This window comes from Rhinatrema bivittatum, chromosome 9 (genome assembly GCF_901001135.1).
Source record: "Rhinatrema bivittatum chromosome 9, aRhiBiv1.1, whole genome shotgun sequence".
NCBI lineage: Eukaryota > Metazoa > Chordata > Amphibia > Gymnophiona > Rhinatrematidae > Rhinatrema > Rhinatrema bivittatum.
The window spans coordinates 171,234,630-171,256,329 of record NC_042623.1 but is presented as its reverse complement, the minus strand read 5'-3'; the positions used below and the strand labels follow the sequence as shown (position 1 = coordinate 171,256,329).

The 21,700-nt window shown below is 47.7% G+C and overlaps 1 protein-coding gene across 1 annotated transcript in view; it reads right to left on the bottom strand.

Annotated features, from left to right (window-relative positions):
- Positions 1-16,536, bottom strand: part of LOC115099495 — a 132,505-nt gene extending 115,969 nt beyond the window's left edge. Inside the window, exon 1 of the mRNA XM_029617170.1 lies at positions 16,333-16,536. Coding sequence (XP_029473030.1) covers positions 16,333-16,364 — 32 coding nt within the window. The 5' untranslated portion in view covers positions 16,365-16,536. The remainder of the gene's footprint in view (positions 1-16,332) is intronic.
- Between the last annotated feature and the right edge of the window lie 5,164 nt (positions 16,537-21,700).

The window sequence follows — 21,700 nt, the reverse complement described above, 5'->3', positions numbered from 1 at the left end:
TGTAGCAACCAGAGACAGAGGCAGGCAGTGGGTGAAGCGGGGTCAGAAACAAACCGGAGTCTGAAGCAGGCTGTAGGCTGAAGCGGAGTCAGAAGCAAACCGGAGTCGGAGGCTGGCTGCAGGCTGAAGCGGAGTCAGAAGCAGACTGGAGTCAGAGGCTGGCTGCAGGCTGAAGCGGAGTCAGAAACAAACCGAGTCAGAGGCTGGCTGCAGGCTGAAGCGGAGTCGGAAGCAGACCAGAGTCAGAAGCTGGCTGCAGGCTGAAGCGGAGCCAGAAGCAAACCGGAGTCGAAGGCAGGCAGCTAGCAGGAGCGGAGTCAGAAGCAAACTGGAGTCGGAGGCAGGCAGCGATCTGAAGCGGAGTCAGAAGCAAACCGGAGTCGAAGGCAGGCAGCGAGCTGAAACGGAGTCAGAAGCAAACCGGAGTCAGAAGCAGGCAACATGGAGATCAACAGGAACGCAACTGAGAACAACTAAGGAGTTGTGAACCTCGTTGCAAGGCGATGAGAGAGTATGAACGCCGGTTATATCGGGACTTGGGCGTGACGTCAGCAGCGCGGGCGGGGCCGGGCTTCCGGGAGCTGGGCGCTCAAGACGGACGTCCTCGCGCACGCGCGAGACCGAAGGAAAGCAGGCCCATAATGGCAGCCGCCATGTGGAGTGAGAGAAGCCCCCAGGGTCCGGAGCGGGCGGAATGAGGTGATCATTAAAGCGGAGGTAGGCGGGCCTGAGCCCTAACAGAAGGGAAGCGGTCGGGACCGCAACACCCTAGCCATACCTTCCCAGTACGAGGACTTTGCAGACCTGTTTTCTAAAGAACAGGCAGAATTGCTATCCCAGCATCGCCCGTTTGACTGTGCTATTGACTTATTGCTTGGTACCACGCCACCTCGTGGGCAGGTCTATCTTCTCTCTCTCCCGAAGATGCAAGCCATGTCTAAATACATCACTGAGAACCTTGCTCAAGGGTTCATCCGACCTTCTAAATCTCCGGCCGGAGCTGGGTTCTTCTTTGTATGGAGGAAGGACGGATCTCTGCACCCCTACATTGATTATAGAGGACTAAACGCCATTACCAGACGCGATCAGTACCTGCTACCCCTGATTCCAGAACTTCTTGACTGACTACAAGGAGTAAAGGTATTTACCAAGCTCGACCTCCGTGAAGCATACAATCTGGTGCGCATCTGTCCTTGGGATGAATGGAAGATGGCTTTCAATACCCGGGACGGACATTATGAATACTTGGTGATGCCTTTCGGGCTATGCAATGCCTCCGCAGTCTTCCAACACTTCATGAATGAAGTACTGCGAGAGATGCTCAACTCATCCATTATTGTCTACCTAGACAATGTACTGATCTACTCCAAGGATCTGGAGACTCATCGTCAACATGTGAGACAAGTACTACAGATTCTGAGGGAGAATCGGTTATTCGCGAAGATTGAGAAATGTCTCTTCGTGCAAGAATCACTTCCTTTCTTGGTGTACATTGTTTCAGCCACTGGGCTCAGGATGGACCCAGAAAAGGTATCCGCCATCCGAGACTGGCCTCAACCCATAGGAGTGAAAGCACTCCAATGATTCTTAGGGTTCGCTAATTTCTATAGGCAGTTTATCCCACACTACTCCCACAAGATGGTTCCACTGACAGCGCTTACGAGGAAAGGGGCTGACGCAAAGAATTGGTCTTCAGAGGTGTGCCAGGCATTTATGGCTCTGAAAGAAGCGTTCTTGGAGGACACCTGCCTACATCACCCGGATCCCCTAAGACCATTCATCATGGAGGTAGATGCCTCTGATATCGCTGTGGGCGCAGTTCTCAGCCAGCCCTCTAAGAGCAGGAGGTTAATTCCATGCTCTTATTTTTTCTGAAAATTCTCGACTGCAGAAAGAAACTATGGGATCGGCGACAAAGAACTATTGGCAATCAAACTGGCATTTGAAGAATGGAGGCAGTGGTTGGAGGGAGCCCAACATCCAGTTATAGTATACACAGATCACAAGAACCTGGAGTTCTTGTGTCGGGCTCAGCGCCTGAACCCCAGACAATTCCGCTGGTCCCTGTTTTTCAGTCGCTTCAATTTCTCCCTGCATTACCGGCCAGCAGCAAAGAATGTATGAGCGGATGCTCTATCTCGCATCACCGAGTTGGAAGAGGAGAACAGTCCTCCCCAATACATTCTAGACCCAGCAAGAGTCAGTATAGCCAGCACTATGGTCACACCGGGAAGCAAGACGGTAGTGCCCCGTCGGCATAGAAGGAAAGTATTGTCATGGGCTCATGACTCCCTCACTGCCAGGCACTCTGGTAGGGCTAGAACTTTGAATCTCTTGACACAGTACTACTGGTGGCCTCACATGAGACAGGATGTCAACCATTATGTCAGTTCATGTCCCACCTGTGCCAAACAGAAACCACTAGCAGGTCGTCCGTGGGGGTTGCTACTAGGGATGTGAATCATTTTTTGTCGATTTAAAAAAATCGGCCCCTGTCACATGGTAGGAGCACTGGATGGCCGGCGCCATGTTTAAAGATGGCGCCGGCCATGGCCGGCCATGGCCCGCACCATCCAGTGCTCCTACCATGTGACAGGGGCCGGCCAATGGCACGGATACCCTGTCACATGGTAAGGGCAAAGGGCCATCGGTGCCATTTTTATTAATGCAGCCAATGGCCCGAGAGCGGGAGATCGCTTCCCGCGCCCCCACTGGACCACCAGGTAATTTTAAAACCATTTTTGGGGGTTTGGGAGGGTGGGGGAGGGTTTTTGATTATCAGATCGGGTGCAGCCACTAATCAAAAATCCAATCGGGCCGGGCGATAAAAATTTTAAGATTTGTATCAGAACCGGAACCGATCAGATTCCAGTTCCGATTCACATCTCTAGTTGCTATATCTACCCATTCCCGTGGAACCCTGGACCCACCTTACCACGGACTTTGTAATAGACTTACCCCTGTCTGAAGGGAAGACTGTAATCTGGGTAACAGTGGACCGGCCACTTTGTTGCTCTGCCCAAACTGCCTTCGGCTCCGAAACTGGCTCAACTATTCTTGCAACACATCTTCCGAGCACATAGCCTGCCATTACATATCGTTTCTGATAGGGGTCCACAATTCACCGCAAGATATTAGAGAGCTCTATGCAAGAAGTTTGGGATTCAGTTAGATCTCACCATGGCGTTCCACCCACAGAGCAATGGACAGACGGAACGCACTAACCATTCACTGAAAACCTTCTTATGAACCTTCGCCAATGAAACTCAGGATAACTGGGCGGCCTTGCTACCATGGGCTAAGTTCTCTTATAACAACCATACTCATTGTGCCACGGGGAAATCCCCCTTTCTGCTGGTAAATGGGAAACAACCTCAGTTACCTTTACCACTGCCAGTAATAGTTCCTTATCCAGCCACCCAAATGACAGCTCAACGACTTCACCAACTCTGGAACATGATCCAGAAGAAACTTTGGCACTCAGCAACATCAGCAAAGCAGTTTGCTGATCGCCATCGTCGGCCAGCTCCGGTTTTCCTGCCTGGAGACAAGGTTTGGCTAAGCACCAAAAATATTCACCTTCGCTTGCCCTCCAGACGTTTGGCACCCAAGTACTTCGGACCTTTCAGAATAGCGGAGAGAGTGTGTGCAGTAGCTTACCGAATTCGGTTGCCCTCTATACTAAGGATTCATAATGTATTCCATGTTTCCCTCCTCAAACCAGTAATTCTCTCCAAGTTTCATCGTAACACGCCCGATTCCCAGAGAGCAACCCGCCTACCACGGACACGATCTATCAGGTTCGTGAGGTATTAGATGTTCACTTTTCTCATCGTAGATGGGAGTATCTTCTCTCATAGGAGAGATGTGGTCCTGAGGACAATACCTGGGAACCTGCCTGGAACATCCTGGACAAATCACTTCTTCTGCAGATTCATCAGGACCACCCTGGAAAGCCTGGTCCTCCTGGGAGGAGGCATAAGAGGGGGGGTACTGTTGCGATCCCAGTCGCGGCTCCCGCGACCCGGCCCTTACCTGCTCCTCCAGTCCCGATGTTTGGCCGGTCCCCCCGCCACGTGTACGGGCCGGCACAGGCCTCTCACTGCCGTGGCGTCTCCACGAGGAAGACGCCGTCGAGTTCCCGGACCTGGCCCCGCCTACTGCATACGCTTGCATGCAAAGAAGCAGCTTTTAAAGCTGCAGGCGTGGCAAACCTCGGCCGGCCTCCAGAGTGATGTCAGACTCCAGCAGAGTATATATACCCAGACCCTGCACCAGGAAACTGCCTTGCAATGAGGTTCACTCCTGTGTGATTAGCTAGTTGCTGTTCCATTCCTGCTCCAGCCTTGATCCTGCTTCCGTTCCTGCTCCAGCCTTCATCCAGCTTCCGTTCCTGATCCAGCTTCCATTCCTGATCCAGCTTCCATTCCTGATCCAGCCTCCGTTCCTGATTCAGCTTCCGTTCCTGAGCCAGCCTCCGCTCCTGCTCCAGTCCTCCATTCCAGTTCCAGCCTTGCCTTGCCCTCGGACTGTCCTCCTGGCTCCTGACTCCAGTTCGTCTGTTGGTGTTCCTTGTCTGCCGCCTGCCCTATACCTGGACCGTCTTCACGCTGCTGACCCATCGTCCCGGGAGACCTCTCCTAAGTCTCAGTTGTTAAATCACAAGTGGATTATGAAAAATTGAAGGTGGAGTTTGCAAGATTGGAAGACTGGGCATTCAAATGGCAGATAAAATTTAATGTGGACAAGTACAAAGTGATGCACATGGGGAAAAGTAGTCCATACTTGTAGTTACATGATGTTAAGTTACATATTAGGAGTTAACACACAGGAAAAAAATCAGAACATCATAGGGGAGAATACTTTGAAATCCTTGGCTCAGTGTGTAGCATTGCTCAATAAAACAAACAGAATATTAGGAATTATTAGGAAAGGAATGGAGAACAAAATGGTAAATGTCATAATTCATCTGTATCGCTCTATGGTGAGGTCACACCTGGAGTACCTTGTGCAGTTCTGTCACTCATCTTTTAAAAAAGATATACTTGCATTGAAAAATGTACAGAGAAGGGCGACCAAAATGATAAAGGGGCTGGGACGGCTCCTCTGTGAGGAAAGGCTAAAGAGGTTTGGGCTGTTCAGCTAGGTGAAGAGACAGCTGAAGAAGGATATGATAGGGTCTATAAATTTATAAATTGAATAGAATGGATAAATGTAAATTAGTTATTTACTATTTAAAAAAATACAAAGACTAGGCACTCTCTAAAAAGTTAGTAAATAGCACATTCAAAACAAATTGTCAAACATTATTTTTTTACTCAACTCATAATTAGGCTCTGGAATTCATTACCAGAGGATGTGGTTAATGCTGGGTTTAAACAAGGGTAGCAAGCTACTATAAACCAGGTTCCTTCCCCCATGAACTTATCATGTGTTGGAGCCTTACAATGTGGACTGAGCTTCATCTGGATCTGAGGATATGCTTTGGACCTGCCCAAAATGAGTTTTCAACCCTGCAGAGACTGCTAGCCACTGCAACCAAGGTGAATGACCAAGGTCAGTCCTCCTGTGTGCTTTCCTATGAAAGACAAATGAGCTGCAAGAACCAGCATCCAGCACTCATAGTGTTACAAGTTGGGAAAAGGGATGTACTGTTTAGCTTGCCCAGACAATAGCACTACACAGTAGGGATGTGAATCGTGTGCCCTATCGTCTTAACGATTGAAATAGTCTGGCAGGAGAAGAAAATCGTGTTTGGCACGATTTTTTAGTTAAAAAATCGTTTTTTCCGATTAGTGCACACTAACGGGAGTTAGTGCGCACTGACAGAAAATGATACAATTTGACACTTTTCAGGTCAGTTAAGGTCAGTTTTGGAATGAATATGTATTCCTATTGGCTGCCCTCTTATTTATTCATGTTACCAAGGTTCCCACTGACAATATATGGGGATGGGAAATGGAAACAGTTGGTAGCTTGACAAAAAAAGTAATGTGATCAGTCAATGTGACTAGAACTTGTGCCCTAACCCTGATACCAGGGGTGTTGTGATCTTCCTGCACACAGTGCCCTAACCCTGACACCAGGGGTGTTGTGATCTTCCTGTACACAGTGCCCTATCCCTATTAATACCAGGAGTGTTGTGATCTTCCTGCACACAGTGCCCTAACCCTGATACCAGGGGTGTTGTGATCTTCCTGCACACAGTGCCCTATCCCTATTAATACCAGGAGTGTTGTGATCTTCCTGCACACAGTGCCCTATCCCTATTAATACCAGGAGTGTTGTGATCTTCCTGCACACAGTGCCCTAACCCTGACACCAGGGGTGTTGTGATCTTCCTGCACACAGTGCCCTATCCCTATTAATACCAGGAGTGTTGTGATCTTCCTGCACACAGTGCCCTAACCCTGACACCAGGGGTGTTGTGATCTTCCTGCACATAGTGCCCTAACCCTGATACCAGGGGTGTTGTGATCTTCCTGCACACAGTGCCCTATCCCTATTAATACCAGGAGTGTTGTGATCTTCCTACACACAGTGCCCTATCCCGCCTGCATTACTAGTGAGAGGCTGGCTTCACAGACAGGGGGGAGCTGCCTGACCCTCACTCCTCCCCTCCCCCATGTCCCAGCCAGTGAATGGTGTGTGGGTGAGGGGGGGGAGGATGGTGAGGCTGAAACAGCTCCTTCCCTGCATTACTAGTGAGAGGCTGGCTTCACAGACAGGGGGGAGCTGCCTGACCCTCACTCCTCCCCTCCCCCATGTCCCAGCCAGTGAATGGTGTGTGGGTGAGTGGGGGGGGGGGAGGATGGTGAAGGCGGAGACAGCTTCCTCCCTGCATTATTAGTGAGAGGCTGGCTTCACAGACAGGGGGGAGCTGCCTGACCCTCACTCCTCCCCTCCCCCATGTCCCAGCCAGTGAATGGTGTGTGGGTGAGGGGGGAGGAGGAGGATGGTGAAGGGTGAGACAGCTCCCTCTCTGCATTACTAGTGAGAGGCTGGCTTCACAGACAGGGGGGAGCTTCCTGACCCTCACTCCTCCCCTCCCCCATGTCCCAGCCAGTGAATGGGTGTGTGGGTGAGGTGGGGGGGGAGGAGGATGGTGAGGCTGAAACAGCTCCTTCCCTGCATTACTAGTGAGAGGCTGGCTTCACCGAAAGGGGGGAGCTGCCTGACCCTCACTCCTCCCCTCCCCCATGTCCCAGCCAGTGAATGGTGTGTGGGTGAGGGGGGGGGGGGAGGATGGTGAGGCTGAAACAGCTCCTTCCCTGCATTACTAGTGAGAGGCTGGCTTCACAGACAGGGGGGAGCTGCCTGACCCTCACTCCTTCCCTCCCCCATGTCCCAGCCAGTGAATGGTGTGTGGGTGAGGGGGGGGAGGAGGAGGATGGTGAAGGGTGAGACAGCTCCCTCCCTGCATTACTAGTGACAGGCTGGCTTCACAGACAGGGGGGAGCTGCCTGACCCTCATTCCTCCCCTCCTCCATGTCCCAGCCAGTGAATGGTGTGTGGGTGAGGGGGGGGGGGAGGAGGATGTTGAAGGGTGAGACCGCTCCCTCCCTGCATTATTAGTGAGAGGCTGGCTTCACAGACAGGGGGGAGCTGCCTGTCCCTCACTCCTCCCTTCCCCCAAGTCCCAGCAAGTGAATGGTGTGTGGGTGAGGGGGGGGAGGAGTATGGTGAAGGGTGAGACAGCTCCCTCCCTGCATTACTAGTGAGAGGCTGGCTTCACAGACAGGAGGGAGCTGCCTGACCCTCACTCCTCCCTTCCCCCATGTCCCAGCCAGTGAATGGTGTGTGGGTGAGGGTTGGGGGGGGGGGGAGGATGGTGAAGGCTGAGACAGCTCCCTCCCTGCATTACTAGTGAGAGGCTGGCTTCACAGACAGGGGAGAGCTGCCTGACCCTCACTCCTCCGGGGTGTTGTGATCTTCCTGCACACAGTGCCCTATCCCTGATACCAGGGGTGTTGTGATCTTCCTGCATGCAGTGCCCTATCCCTATTAATACCAGGAGTGTTGTGATCTTCCTGCACACAGTGCCCTATCCCTAATACCAGGGGTGTTGTGATCTTCCTGCACACAGTGCCCTATTCCTGATACCGGGGGTGTTGTGATCTTCCTGCATGCAGTGCCCTATCCCGGTTACCGGGGGTGTTGTGATCTTCTTGTACACATCCCGTATCAGGGATGTGCGCACTAACTCCCGTTAGTGCGCACTAACACGATTTAACAATTTTTAACGATAAATCGTTAGAATTTCTATTGTATTGTGTTCTATAACGATTTAAGACGATATTAAAATTATCGGACGATAATTTTAATCGTTGAAAAACGATTCACATCCCTACTACACAGCTATCAGAGGAGGAAGCCAAAGGAGTGCTGGGAGACCATTTAAAGTAGAAAAGGCATCATTTGAATGACTCTGTCTGTATATGCAGGGCAGGGATGGCCAGGAATTGGAACCAGGAGCCAGGAAAAGAGGAGTGCATCTGGCAGCTCTATAATTGGTTCTTCTCCTGAAGAGCTAATTATCAAGAGGGAGAGCGAGAAGTCTGTGCTCTGAGGAAATAGCGAGTCAGACAGCTGTTCTTGCTTCATAGCCAAGCTACATGTAAAATTCCAGCAAGGGACAGAGAAGCCAGGAGCTGAGAGACTGAGATTCTTCCTTTCCAGAGATATCCAGGCCCAGGAGCACATGATTGGATCATCCTCCCAAAACACTGAGGTAAGCAATCTAAACTTTGCTGAAGGGGAATTTTAGCTGAGGAGGGAGAAGGTTTATTTCCTTGCCTTTTGTCTCCAAATTCTGTATCTCATCTTAATCTCTTCAGCCTTTCAGCCAAAATTGAGCATAAACCCTTGCTGGCATGAACTGGGAAAGAAAACCAGCTTCCTGTTTAGTACCAAGTAAACCATTTGAGCAAGCTCCCCAGGAAAGAGAGACCTTTTACACACTGCAGTGCTCATCTATTTGGTTTGTCATTTAGCCAGCTCCAACATCAAGAGGGACATCTTCATTTTCTTGATTGTTTTTTTTCCTCACACAATTTTGTTTTAGGGACCCTTTAAAATCTGGTGTCATTGGGATGGATCTGTTTCCCCCACCCCCTTTTTGAGTACTCAGGGATAAAGACAATTTTTGAAAGTTGTGTGCTTCACTTATTTTCCCACCAATCTATCTCTATTAATGTTCCCTAATTTTTTTTAACTATCCATATAAGTATGTTGGTTGCACTGGCTAATAGGCCATATTCAGTGATATTTTTGCATTGCTTGATTTAAAATAAGAAAACTGCAAGTTTATATTATACTTCACTACTGTACTTTTCCCATTTAATGTTCTGGTTGGATTTACTGTCTACTTTCACAATACTAGTAAAATATTTAATTGCTGGTTATTTTGCTGGGATGATTTTATCTGGCTTGTGGTGCCACAAGTGAGAGGTTATTTAGGAAGGGAACATAATTGTGATATTGGGGTGACTAGGCCCTTGTCTCATCTTCCACTCAAGCTATGAACCCAAAGATAAATCATATTAAATATGTAGTATTTATAGTAAATATAATTTCTCATGTGGTACTTCCCACCCCAAGCATAAGGGTAATTCATAGTCCAGACCAAAGGGGGGAGAGTGGGGGGGGGGGGCACAGAGTAAAAGCACCATTGGGATTGGACATTTTTTTTCTTTGCCTATACCATATCCAGACTGGATAAGTAATACCCAACCATCATTTGTGACCTACTGTAACCATAGCCTTGCACATGCTAGAAAACTGATGCATGGGTGAGGTTGATAACAGTCAGGCCTTTTTGGTGCAGAATATCCCTTTTGGCATAGTATTGCAGTCGATCACCAGCATTATAGATACAGCAACAGGTTGGCACAGTACAACCTGAACCTGCGACTCTGCACAGGAGCAATTAATGGCCTTTTGTGTGTGCTATCACACTAACTCAGTCCAGACCCTTCCGCATGAGACAACACCCATAGAAAGGGCCAACCCTTGGAAAATTCCTGTGTGAGGGGCCCCTAAAAGAGAAAGTGATTCAACACCATGTGATAGCACTTTTGGAGAGGAACTCACTGACTTTCTGGCTCAGAAGGGAAAAGCAGTTACAGAGCTAAAGGAAATGTTTGCTTTAGCAGAGACTGCTCCACAAGACCTTTCAAGTCTTATACTTGCCTTAGACAAAATAAGAGAGGCGGCCAGGAAGCCACAGAATGATTGCAGCTTTTACAAACAATTGAGAACTATTTCTGGTAAGTTACCAGTTCCTGGAGGGGAAGATGATTATGAAAATTGGATTAAGCAAGCCACCCAGATGGTCCCTGAGTGAGAATTATCTGCTTTGGAGAAGAGGCAGCAATAGAAGAATGTCTCTGGGGCCCTGCTCTGGAGATTTAGAAAGCTGTGAATGCTGAGAATTCACTGGCCATTGCTGAGGAGTGCCTAGAAGCCCAGGAGAGCACATCTGGCAATACTGAAAGTGGAATGCAGTAAAATTCTATGAGTCCCCACAACCTGAAATGAATTTCAAAATACACTTTTTATTGGCAGCAACTCCATTGCTTAGACAGGCACAATATGATTAGGGTCCCCCGACACGGACCCGTGTTTCGCCAAACGCGGCTGCAGCGGGAGGGACTTTCAAGCGGGGTTCAAATGCTTATGGACGCTGTGCTTACACTTAGATTCGCAAGGAGAGCCTTGCGAAAGATATGGTCTTGTTGGAGCAGTTAGTGCAGGGTGCGCCCCAGTCTGACTGGTTATTAATATAATTTCTGGCTATGGGAAAGGAAGAGAAAGTCCCCAGGCACAATAAATAACACTTGTAAACAAAGTTTGTGGTTCCTTCAGGCTTTTTGGTGTTCCAAATAGATCTTTTGATGCTGATCACAGATATTACTTCTAAATTTGTATTTCATGTAAGATTTTTGAGAAACGTCCAATTTTGTGTTACAATAATTGTGAAATTTTAAATCATAATCTCGCGTACATATATTTTCTTGCTGGACAGCAGTTTTTATGATTTTTAAAATTCATGTCGTAACGTAACATGTAACAGAGACTAACTGGAGCTCCCCCCAGGGGAAAAGACACAAACTATAATGGTGGAAGGCTCCCCAAATTCTCAGCTGTCTGGAAGACTGCAAGTTCAGTGAGGGGTTATACCTGCCTAAAGTTTGAAGGATGACTAGCTGCAGGTCTGGGTGCAAAATGAATCCAAAAGATCACTTTGGACAAGAGATATCCTGAACTTAAACTGTGGACATCGTAGCAGTAGGAAGTTCCCCGCAGAGGGACCCCACCCCACTAATCAACTCCTCGCTGTTAACTTCCAGGACTCCCCAATCTCCCCTGAGTGGAAAGAACAATTAATTCGGCAACTATCCAAGCATGGTGATACGTTTTCCACCCATGAGTGGGATATGGGGTTGGCGAAATGTGTAGAGCACCCTTTACTAGAGATGTGAATCGGAACCGGAATCGGTTTGGATTCCGGTTCCGATTCGCATTGTGGTTTTTTTTTTCGTCTGGCCCGATCGCGGTTTTGTTTATCGGCTGCGCCCGAGCCGATAAACAAAAAACCCACCCCGACCCTTTAAAACTAATCTCTTAGCTTCCCCCACCCTCCCGACCCCCCCCAAAAACATTTTACAGGTACCTGGTGGTCCAGTGGGGGTCCCGAGAGCGATCTCCCACTCCCAGGCCGTCGGCTGCCAGTAATCAAAATGGCACCGACGGCCTTTGCCCTTACCATGTGACAGGGTATCCGTGCCATTGGCTGGCCCCTGTCACATGGAGGGAGCACTGGATGGCCGGCGCCATCTTTAAAAATGGCGCCGGCCATCTTACGCGCGGTATCTTACACGTGTACCCCTTTGAAAATCTACTGAAATCGGAGCGGCCTCAGAGGGAACTTTCCTTCCACCTCCCCTCACCTTCCCCTCCCTTCCCCTACCTAACCGACATCTCCGGCCCTATCTAAACCCCCCCCTACCTTTGTTGGCAGATTTACGCCTGCTGAAAGCAGGTATATATCTGTGCGTGCCAGCGGGCTGCTGGCGCGCCATCACGTGACCCGGGGGCTGGTCCGGAGGCCTCAACCACGCCCCCGGGCCGGCATCACACCCCCTGACTCGCCTCCCGCCCCGCCCCGAAATTTGTGCTGCCCATCCGACACGCCCCCTTTGCAAAGCCCCGGGACTTACGCGCGTCCTGGGGCTTGCGCGCGCCGCCGAGCCTATGCAAAATAGGCTCGGCGCACGCAGGGGGGGGTTGGGGTAGGTTTTCGGGGGGTACACGCGTATCCCTTTGAAAATCTACCCCATTGTGAAGAAGCTTTCATAGAAACCATTTATCGACTAATGCACACCCCTGTGTTGTCATTTGCTGACAGCCATCTACCATATTTCCTGCACACTGATGCTAGCTCAGAGGGGTTGGTCATAGTACTATTCCAAGAGCATTCCAATTGCAATTGGACTGTTACTTTTGCAAGTTGAAAGCTGACTGAATCTTAGAAAAAGTACCCAGTGCATCAGCTTGAATTCTTAACACTGGGTACTATAGTGAGAACTTTCACACATTGCAGTGCTCATCTATTTGGTTTGTCATCTAGCCAGCTCCATCAACAAGAGGGACTTCTTCATGTTCTAGATTGTTGTTTTTTTTTCACACAATTTTGTGTTTGGGATAGGGTGCACCCTTTACAAAATGGCGGAATTGGGGTAGATCTGTCGTCTCCCCCCCCCCCCCCCCCCCCCTCTTTTTTTTGAGTACTCAGGGATAAAGACAATTTTTGAAAGTGTGTGCTTCACTGCTTCACTGCATTTTCCCCAGACCTGTCTCTATTAGAATTCCCTACATTTTTTATTACTATCCATATGAGTATGTTGGTTGCCTTGGCTAACAGGCCATACCATTGCTTGATTTAAAATAAAAAAATGATTTTGCATTGCTTGATTTAAAATAAAAAAATAAACTGCAAGTTTATATTATACTTCATTACTGTATAATGTTCTGGTTGGATTTACTACCTACCTACACATAATTAGTAAAAGAGTGTGATGATTTTATCTGGTCTATAGTACCACAAGTTTGGAAAGGGCACAGAATTATGGTATCGGGGTGACTAGAACCCTGTCTCATTGTCCACTCAGGATATGAACCCAAAGATAAATTATATTAGTAAATATAATTTCTCATGTTTAACTCCCCATTGAAGCATAGGGTAATTTCATAGTCTAGATGAAGGGGGGGCTCACACATGATTTGGTCAATAAACTGTTATTAACCAAGTAGACTTAAGAAATAGCCGCTATTTATCACTGCACGATAGCAGCATGGGATCTATACTGTTTGGGATCTTGCCAGTTACTTGTGATCTGAATTGGCCACTGTGGGAAATTAAATGCTAGAGGGATACCTCACCTCCTTCATGGAAAATGGCCCTTGCCAAATATAATATATATATGAACACAAATTAGAGAAATATGCTGACAAAAAGTGACATCATCATGCCAAGAACTGAGACTCTTCATGTAATGAAACATTGGAGAAAAAGAAGCAGAAATATATTTCCTCCTGTACTGAGCAAAATACAAAGGTGTAAGAGATTCCTATCTCCCAAAGCAGAGAGAGAAAGTCAAAGGAATGAGCAGGAAACCAGAAATATACATATGAAAGGAAACGATACTATAGAATAAAAAATTCAAGAAATCAATTTCTAGAGGCTGATAAAATTAGTGCATAAATCAAATGAACAAATGACCATTTTGCAAGGATATCCTAAAATTCAAATTCTGTAAGAACATAAGAACATGCCATACTGGGTCAGACCAAGAGTCCATCAAGCCCAGCATCCTTTTTCCAACAGTGGCCAATCTAGGCCATAAGAACCTGGCAAGTACCCAAAAACTAAGTCTATTCCATGTTACCGTTGCTAATGGCAGTGGCTATTCTCTAGGTGAACTTAATAGCAGGTAATGGACTTCTCCTCCAAGAACTTATCCAATCCTTTTTTAAACACAGCTATACTAACTGCACTAACCACATCCTCTGGCAACAAATTCCAGAGTTTAATTGTGCCTTGAGTAAAAAAGAACTTTCTCTGATTAGTTTTAAATGTGCCACATGCTAACTTCATGGAGTGCCTCCTAGTCTTTCTATTATCCGAAAGAGTAAATAACCAATTCACATCTACCCATTCTAGACCTCTCATGATTTTAAACACCTCTATCATATCCCCCCTCAGCCGTCTCTTCTCCAAGCTGAAAAGTCCTAACCTCTTTAGTCTTTCCTCATAGGGGAGCTGTTCCATTCCCCTTATCATTTTGGTAGCCCTTTTCTGTACCTTCTCCATCGCAATTGTATCTTTTTTGAGATGCGGCGACCAGAATTGTACACAGTATTCAAGGTGCGGTCTCACCATGGAGCGATACAGAGGCATTATGACATTTTCCATTTTATTCACCATTCCCTTCCTAATAATTCCCAACATTCTATTTGCTTTTTTGACTGCCGCAGCACACTGAACCGACGCTTTCAATGTGTTATCCACTATGACGCTTAGATCTCTTTCTTGGGTTGTAGCACCTAATATGGAACCTAACATTGTGTAACTATAGCATGGGTTATTTTTCCCTATATGCATCACTTTGCACTTATCCACATTAAATTTCATCTGCCATTTTGATGCCCGATTTTCCAGTCTCACAAGGTCTTCCTGTAATTTATCACAATCTGCTTGTGATTTAACTACTCTGAAGAATTTTGTATCATCTGCAAATTTGATTATCTCACTCGTCATATTTCTTTCCAGATCATTTATAAATATATTGAAAAGTAAGGGTCCCAATAAGATCCCTGAGGCACTCCACTGCCCACTCCCTTCCACTGAGAAAATTGTCCATTTAATCCTACTCTCTGTTTCCTGTCTTTTAGCCAGTTTGCAATCACGAAAGGACATCACCACCTATCCCATGACTTTTTACTTTTCCTAGAAGCCTCTCATGAGGAACTTTGTCAAACGCCTTCTGAAAATCCAAGTATACTACATCTACCGGTTCACCTTTATCCACATGTTTATTAACTCCTTCCAAAAAGTGAAGCAGATTTGTGAGGCAAGACTTGCCCTGGGTAAAGCCATGCTGAGTTTGTTCCATTAAACCATGTCTTTCTATATGTTCTGTGATTTTGATGTTTAGAACACTTTCCACTATTTTTCCTGGCACTGAAGTCAGGCTAACCGGTCTGTAGTTTCCTGGATCGCCCCTGGAGCCCTTTTTAAATATTGGGGTTACATTAGCTATCCTCCAGTCTTCAGGTACAATGGATGATTTTAATGATAGGTTACAAATTTTTACTAATAGGTCTGAAATTTAATTTTTTGTTCCTTCAGAACTCTGGGGTGTGTACCATCTGGTCCGGTCCAGGATGGTATACACCCCAGAGGATTAAGTGGATAAGTTATTTAGAATTTTGGTAAGCTTGCAAACCCTTTCAGGATTCTTATTTCTCAATGCCCATGCTTCCCGAGGGCCCCTACTCTCTATTAACCTCATTCTCTTAGGGCAAGCTTCATTCTAGAGATGAGTTCCAGGTTTTTAGTCTTTCCAGACATTCCTATACACTGCTCAGATAATATTTTCTCAAATTAAATGTAAGGATCAGAGAGAATGGAAAATCCTATCTGTAGGAAATATTCTCCCTGCCAAGAAGCCAGTGGTTTGCAATCTTTCTGTTTAACTAATGTTTGATTGGCAAGAACAGGGAATATTCTGGTTTTGTCTTCATTGAAGCTGATATAATCGTTACCTCAGATTTTAGTCAACAAGTTTTGTTTTCAAATGCAAAAAGATAATAATAGCCATTGGGAGACGGTTAATGTTTCATTTCTTCCCATTTACTGAATATGCTTTTTTCAAATGTAAGTATATCTTGATGATCCAAGTCCATTATAGATCTAGAGATCTCCTGCTGCACAATTGCCATAGTATGCTTCTGACTCTCTCTTACCTTAACCACCTGTTTCTGTTTTAGTTTGCTCTTTTAACCAGCACTGAAAACAAATGCTTTAACAGATGAGGACACAGATTTAAAGGTTAAAAGGTAAGGCAGGCACTGTCACTGCTCCGAGCAGTACATGTTGGACAAGATTCCAACCCTCTTTCTTCCCTTCTCCTGCTCTTAGGGGTCCCGGGTCAATGCCTAAAAACGAAAGGGTGTAAATGGTGTGACACCCATGCACATAATTTCTGATATTTCAGATGCCCTGGTTAACATTCCATTTTTCTCTCAGCCAAACAAGTATGTACTCACCTGGTGCAGTATGATTTAAGTCTCCTGAGCATGTTGGGGTGCAATGACAGAGAGACTGCTAGCCCAAGAGGGGGGTATTCTTCCAGATAGCAGAGAAGAACATTAAATGGGCTGATCCTCAGAGTGAAAATCTTTTCTTCTCTTTGCCTCCTTTTTTTTTTCTGTTTGCCTAGGTTATTCTTTCGTTTTTCTACTGATCTTCTCTTTCTGTTCCTGCCAGTATTTATTCTGCACACTTTCACACGGACACATGCTTTTCTCTTTCCCTTTTCTAAACTCCTCCCTACCAGCATTTCCATGCTTTAGGCAGCTAGCAAGATAAAATGTTGCTGCTAGTGTAGTGATTTCAGGGATGAGCAAAGACTTCAAGCAGTCTCTTGCCTCCTTTAGGTTTGAGCTATGAGCAGTATTATACAAAGATGTCTCAGATCACTAGGAAAAGGTAAATCATTTCTGATTTTTCAGCTCTTAATGTAAAACATTCTATGGGATTCTCAATAGCATCTGTATAGTAAGTAAACTCTTCCAGGATAGGGCACATAAAATGTGAGAGGATATGGTACCTGTGTGAGCCGAGTGCCAGTCAATAGGGTTAGCATTCAAGAATGTGGGATTGGGTTGAGAGGATGGTGTAGTGGACCTGCACCCAGAGGCTAGAGGGGCAGAAAATTTTTCTTAAGCTGGAACATTGAATTCCACCACTTGGAATATCCCCTCTGTGACCCAGTGTTCCTTACTATTCCTATATTCAGAATAAGATCCACACCAATGTATAAACAATCAAACTTTTATTTCTGGGGATACCAGCTAACAAATATTTTTAAAATAGTAAAGCATCGTGAATAGTTTTCCCAGCCAAAATGCAGCTTTAGAGATATAAAGTTAGCAGTTACACAAAGCTTTTACAAAAGTCAGAGAATCTCTTTCTTTTGTCGCAACTCTTGCGTGTCCCATCTGCACTCGGCCCGTGTCCGGGCCTGCTCACCTCACTAACTCCTCCACGGGTCCCGGGTTGTCCTCCCCTACAGCAGCAGCGAGCACAGCCAGGCCTCGGTGTCCTGTGGCGGTGGTCGCCGGGCCTTACACCTCATCCAAGCCTCACGGCGGGCCTCGGCATCCTCCGGGGCATCAATCCCGCCCCTAGGCGTACGTGCAAGGACCGCCCAGTCCCTTAAAGGGCCATGGGCGGATCCCAGCTCCGCAGAACACCCTGATTGAACGCTGTAGAAAACGAAGTGTCTGCCTACACTTGCTTGCCTTGGCAATCGGGTCAATCACACCATGATTTCTAGTTTGCCTTTGCGTTTCCAGTCTTTGTTCCAGTCAGGTTCCAGCCTTGTTCCAGTCCTGTTCCAGTCTCGTTCCAGTCCTGTTCCAGCGTCCTCCTGTTCCTCCATCTCCCCAGGTAGTACCTCTCGGACTGTCTTCTTGGTACTGACCTCTGCCTGTTCCTGACTATGTTGATCGCCGCCTGGATTTGACCTTTGCCTGTTTCGACGACCACATCTGCACGCTTCCTGGAACCGACCTCTGCCTGACCTCTGACCACGTCTAACTGCTGCCTGGAACCTGACCCCTGCTTTGGTTGACTACCCTTAGACTGACCACTGATATTGACCCCTGCTTTGGCTGACTATCCATGGACTGACCACTGGTACTGACCCCTGCTTTGGCTGACTACGCTACTTTGTCTCTGGCCTTGATCCTTTGCTTATTTTCAAGGACTCTTTTATGACTTTCTCTGGCACCCTGGACTTCTAGCCTGAACATCGACCACGCACCCTTGATCATGGAGGGCACACCTCTGAACTTTCTCTCAAGGAGATCCTGCGAGGCCCACCTAAGACCAAGTGGCCCGGGTAACCAAGGGCTCAACCTGAGGGAACCCCGGGTTGCTAGTGGTGAAGCTCTAGCTAGCCTCTTGTGCTCTGCCTCCTGGTCCGACCAGGGGTCCGACCAGGGAGCCTACCAATTCTGCACTAGGCCAAGGCTCCACCTCCCAACGCAACAGGTTGCCAAGGCCATGGACTCGGCAGAGTCTCCCGCCTCATGGACCTTTCGGGGTCTGTCCACAACCATCCAAGAGCAACGACGAGTCATAGAGACTCTAGCATCTTCAGTAGAAGAACTCCGCTCTCAAATGTAGGATGCAGAAAGGGCTAATCCCACAGACCTGACTTCTACCCTGCTACCGAGAGCATCACTGGCGCTGCCAGCTCCTCCTCGTTTCAATGGGGATCCATGCCTCTGCCAAGGCTTCCTTAACCAGTGTTTCATGCAATTTGCCCTTAAGTCGTCCTTGTTTCTGAAGGAATCATCAAAAATCACTTTCATCCTCTCACGCCTAGAGAGGAAGGCCCTGGCATGGACTTCTCCACTTTGAGAGCGTTCTGACCCTATCCTCACACAACTGTCCCAGTTCATCACCGCCTTCATGTGGACCTTTGAAGATCCTGGTCATCAGGTGGTTGCGGGTCATCACCTTCTCCACCTCCGTCAAGGCTCAAGATCCCTCTCTGAGTTTACGGTGGAGTTCCAGACACTGACCACAGAACTGGGATGGCAAGAGGATTGCCTACAGGCACTCTACCTAGAAGGTCTATCTCCCGCTCTCAAAGACGAGCTTGCTGTCCGTGAGATTCCTATGTCTCTAGAGGACCTGATTTCCCTCGCTGGGAAATTTGACCATCGCCTCCGGCAACAGCACCATGAAGTGAAGGCATCCTGGCCTCCTGTTCAACCCCCAGCATGTGCCCCAAGCCCTCAGTTGAAGGCTCTACCAGCACCACCTCCTTCTACCAAGGAACTTATGCAATTCAACTATGGGCAGTTGTCTCCCGAAGAGTGTCTTCGGCGCAAGAAGCAGGGCCTCTGTCTTTACTGTGGTGCTTCTGGACACCTGAGGCAGTCCTGTCCGGTAGGGATGTGCAGAGCAAAAGTTTATTTTCATAAGTCCATAAGTCGAAAGGGGGTCCCATTTGCGGTCAATATGGACATATGGAGAATTCCATAAGTTGAGTCTATGTCCATACGTGCAAATAAAAATTTAAACCCCTCACCCTCCTTAATCCCCCCCAAGACTTACCACAACTCCCTGGTGATCCAGCGGGGAGTCAGGACGCCATTTCTGAACTCCTTTGCGAGGAGCACGTGACGTCGGCGCCACGTAGGAGTGACGCGGCGTCACGTGATTCCCCGCGGGTTCGCTCCGGGACCCTCGTTGAGCCCAAAAGGAACTTTTGGCCAGCTTGGGGGGGCCTCCTGATCCAGGATTTTAGCGGCTACGCGCGTATCTACTAAAATCCCGCATACTTTTGCTGGCGCCTGATGTGCCAGCAAAAGTACGCCTATTCGCGCGGTCTGAAAATCTACCCCTTAGGGAATAGCCACTGCTATTAATTGCATCAGTAGCATGGGATCTTCTTAGTGTTTGGGTAATTGCCAGGTACTTTTTATCCAACTCTAATTTTTATCCAGGTTCTTTTTATCCAGCTATAATTTAGCTGGATAAAACCCACTCACTGTCAAGGACCCACCCAACCCCTTGAAATGTATGCATTTAAAAGATATCAGTGCCATCCAGCCCTCCCCCTCCCCCTCTCCCTTGCTAAATGGTAGGGATGTGAATCGTTTTAGGACGATTAAAATTATCGTCCGATAATTTTAATATCGTCTTAAACCGTTATGGAACACAATACAATAGAGATTCTAACGATTTATCGTTATAAATCGTTAGAATCGTGAGCCGGCACACTAAAACCCCCTAAAACCCACCCCCGACCCTTTAAATTAAATCCCCCACCCTCCCGAACCCCCCCCAAATGAGTTAAATAACCTGCGGGTCCAGCGGCGGTCCGGAACGGCAGCGGTCCGGAACGGGCTCCTGCTCCTGAATCTTGTTGTCTTCAGCCGGCGCCATTTTCCAAAATGGCGCCGAAAAATGGCGGCGGCCATAGACGAACACGATTGGACGGCAGGAGGTCCTTCCGGACCCCCGCTGGACTTTTGGCAAGTCTCGTGGGGGTCAGGAGGCCCCCCACAAGCTGGCCAAAAGTTCCTGGAGGTCCAGCGGGGGTCAGGGAGCGATTTCCCGCCGCGAATCGTTTTCGTACGGAAAATGGCGCCGGCAGGAGATCGACTGCAGGAGGTCGTTCAGCGAGGCGCCGGAACCCTCGCTGAACGACCTCCTGCAGTCGATCTCCTGCCGGCGCCATTTTCCGTACGAAAACGATTCGCGGCGGGAAATCGCTCCCTGACCCCCGCTGGACCTCCAGGAACTTTTGGCCAGCTTGTGGGGGGCCTCCTGACCCCCACGAGACTTGCCAAAAGTCCAGCGGGGGTCCGGAAGGACCTCCTGCCGTCCAATCGTGTTCGTCTATGGCCGCCGCCATTTTTCGGCGCCATTTTGGAAAATGGCGCCGGCTGAAGACAAGAAGATTCAGGAGCAGGAGCCCGTTCCGGACCGCTGCCGTTCCGGACCGCCGCTGGACCCGCAGGTTATTTAACTCATTTGGGGGGGGTTCGGGAGGGTGGGGGATTTAATTTAAAGGGTCGGGGGTGGGTTTTAGGGGGTTTTAATGTGCCGGTTTTGCGATTTTTAGATTTTTCACGATTTTTCACGATATTTTACCCCCCCAAACGGCAACAATACGATTCCCTCCCCCTCCCAGCCGAAATCGATCGTTAAGACGATCGAGGACACGATTCACATCCCTACTAAATGGATCTGAATACTTTTCCACCTCACCCCCAACCCCCTCCCATGCTGCCACTTACCTAGTACATGAATTGGGACCCCCATTTGAATCCTGGGATCACTATAAAATGTGATCCCAGGTGCTTCCAGCGTTACTCTGAAGGAAGGATGAGATGAAGGAATTCAACCCTGAAAATATGCACAAAACAGCCACACTGCCATCAAAGAAAGAAATATTTGACCAAATAGTAGGTGAAGGGGTTCTGTCTGTCGTTTTGTAATGCAACATATAAATTAGAGGAATATTTCTCTTTTGAATTAAAAACTGGTATCACTTTATATTTATTGGAAAACAGATCACAATCAGCCTCAACTGACATGCTACAAAATTGTACCATTTGAAATCAGGTACATTTAGCCCACCAAATAATTTATCCAGAACCAATTTTCCATAGCTAATTCTTGCTGCTTTCCCTCCAAATAAAATACACAATAGCTGATCTAAATTTATATCAGCTTGCTTAGGGATCATTTGCATTGTGTATAAAATAATAGGCAAAATTATCATTTTGACCAATTCACCCTTACCAAAAAAGGAAAGAGCTAATTCATGCCACTTTGTCAGTAGTGATTTCACACCACTAATAGCCAAGTGAATGTCAAGGTTATAAA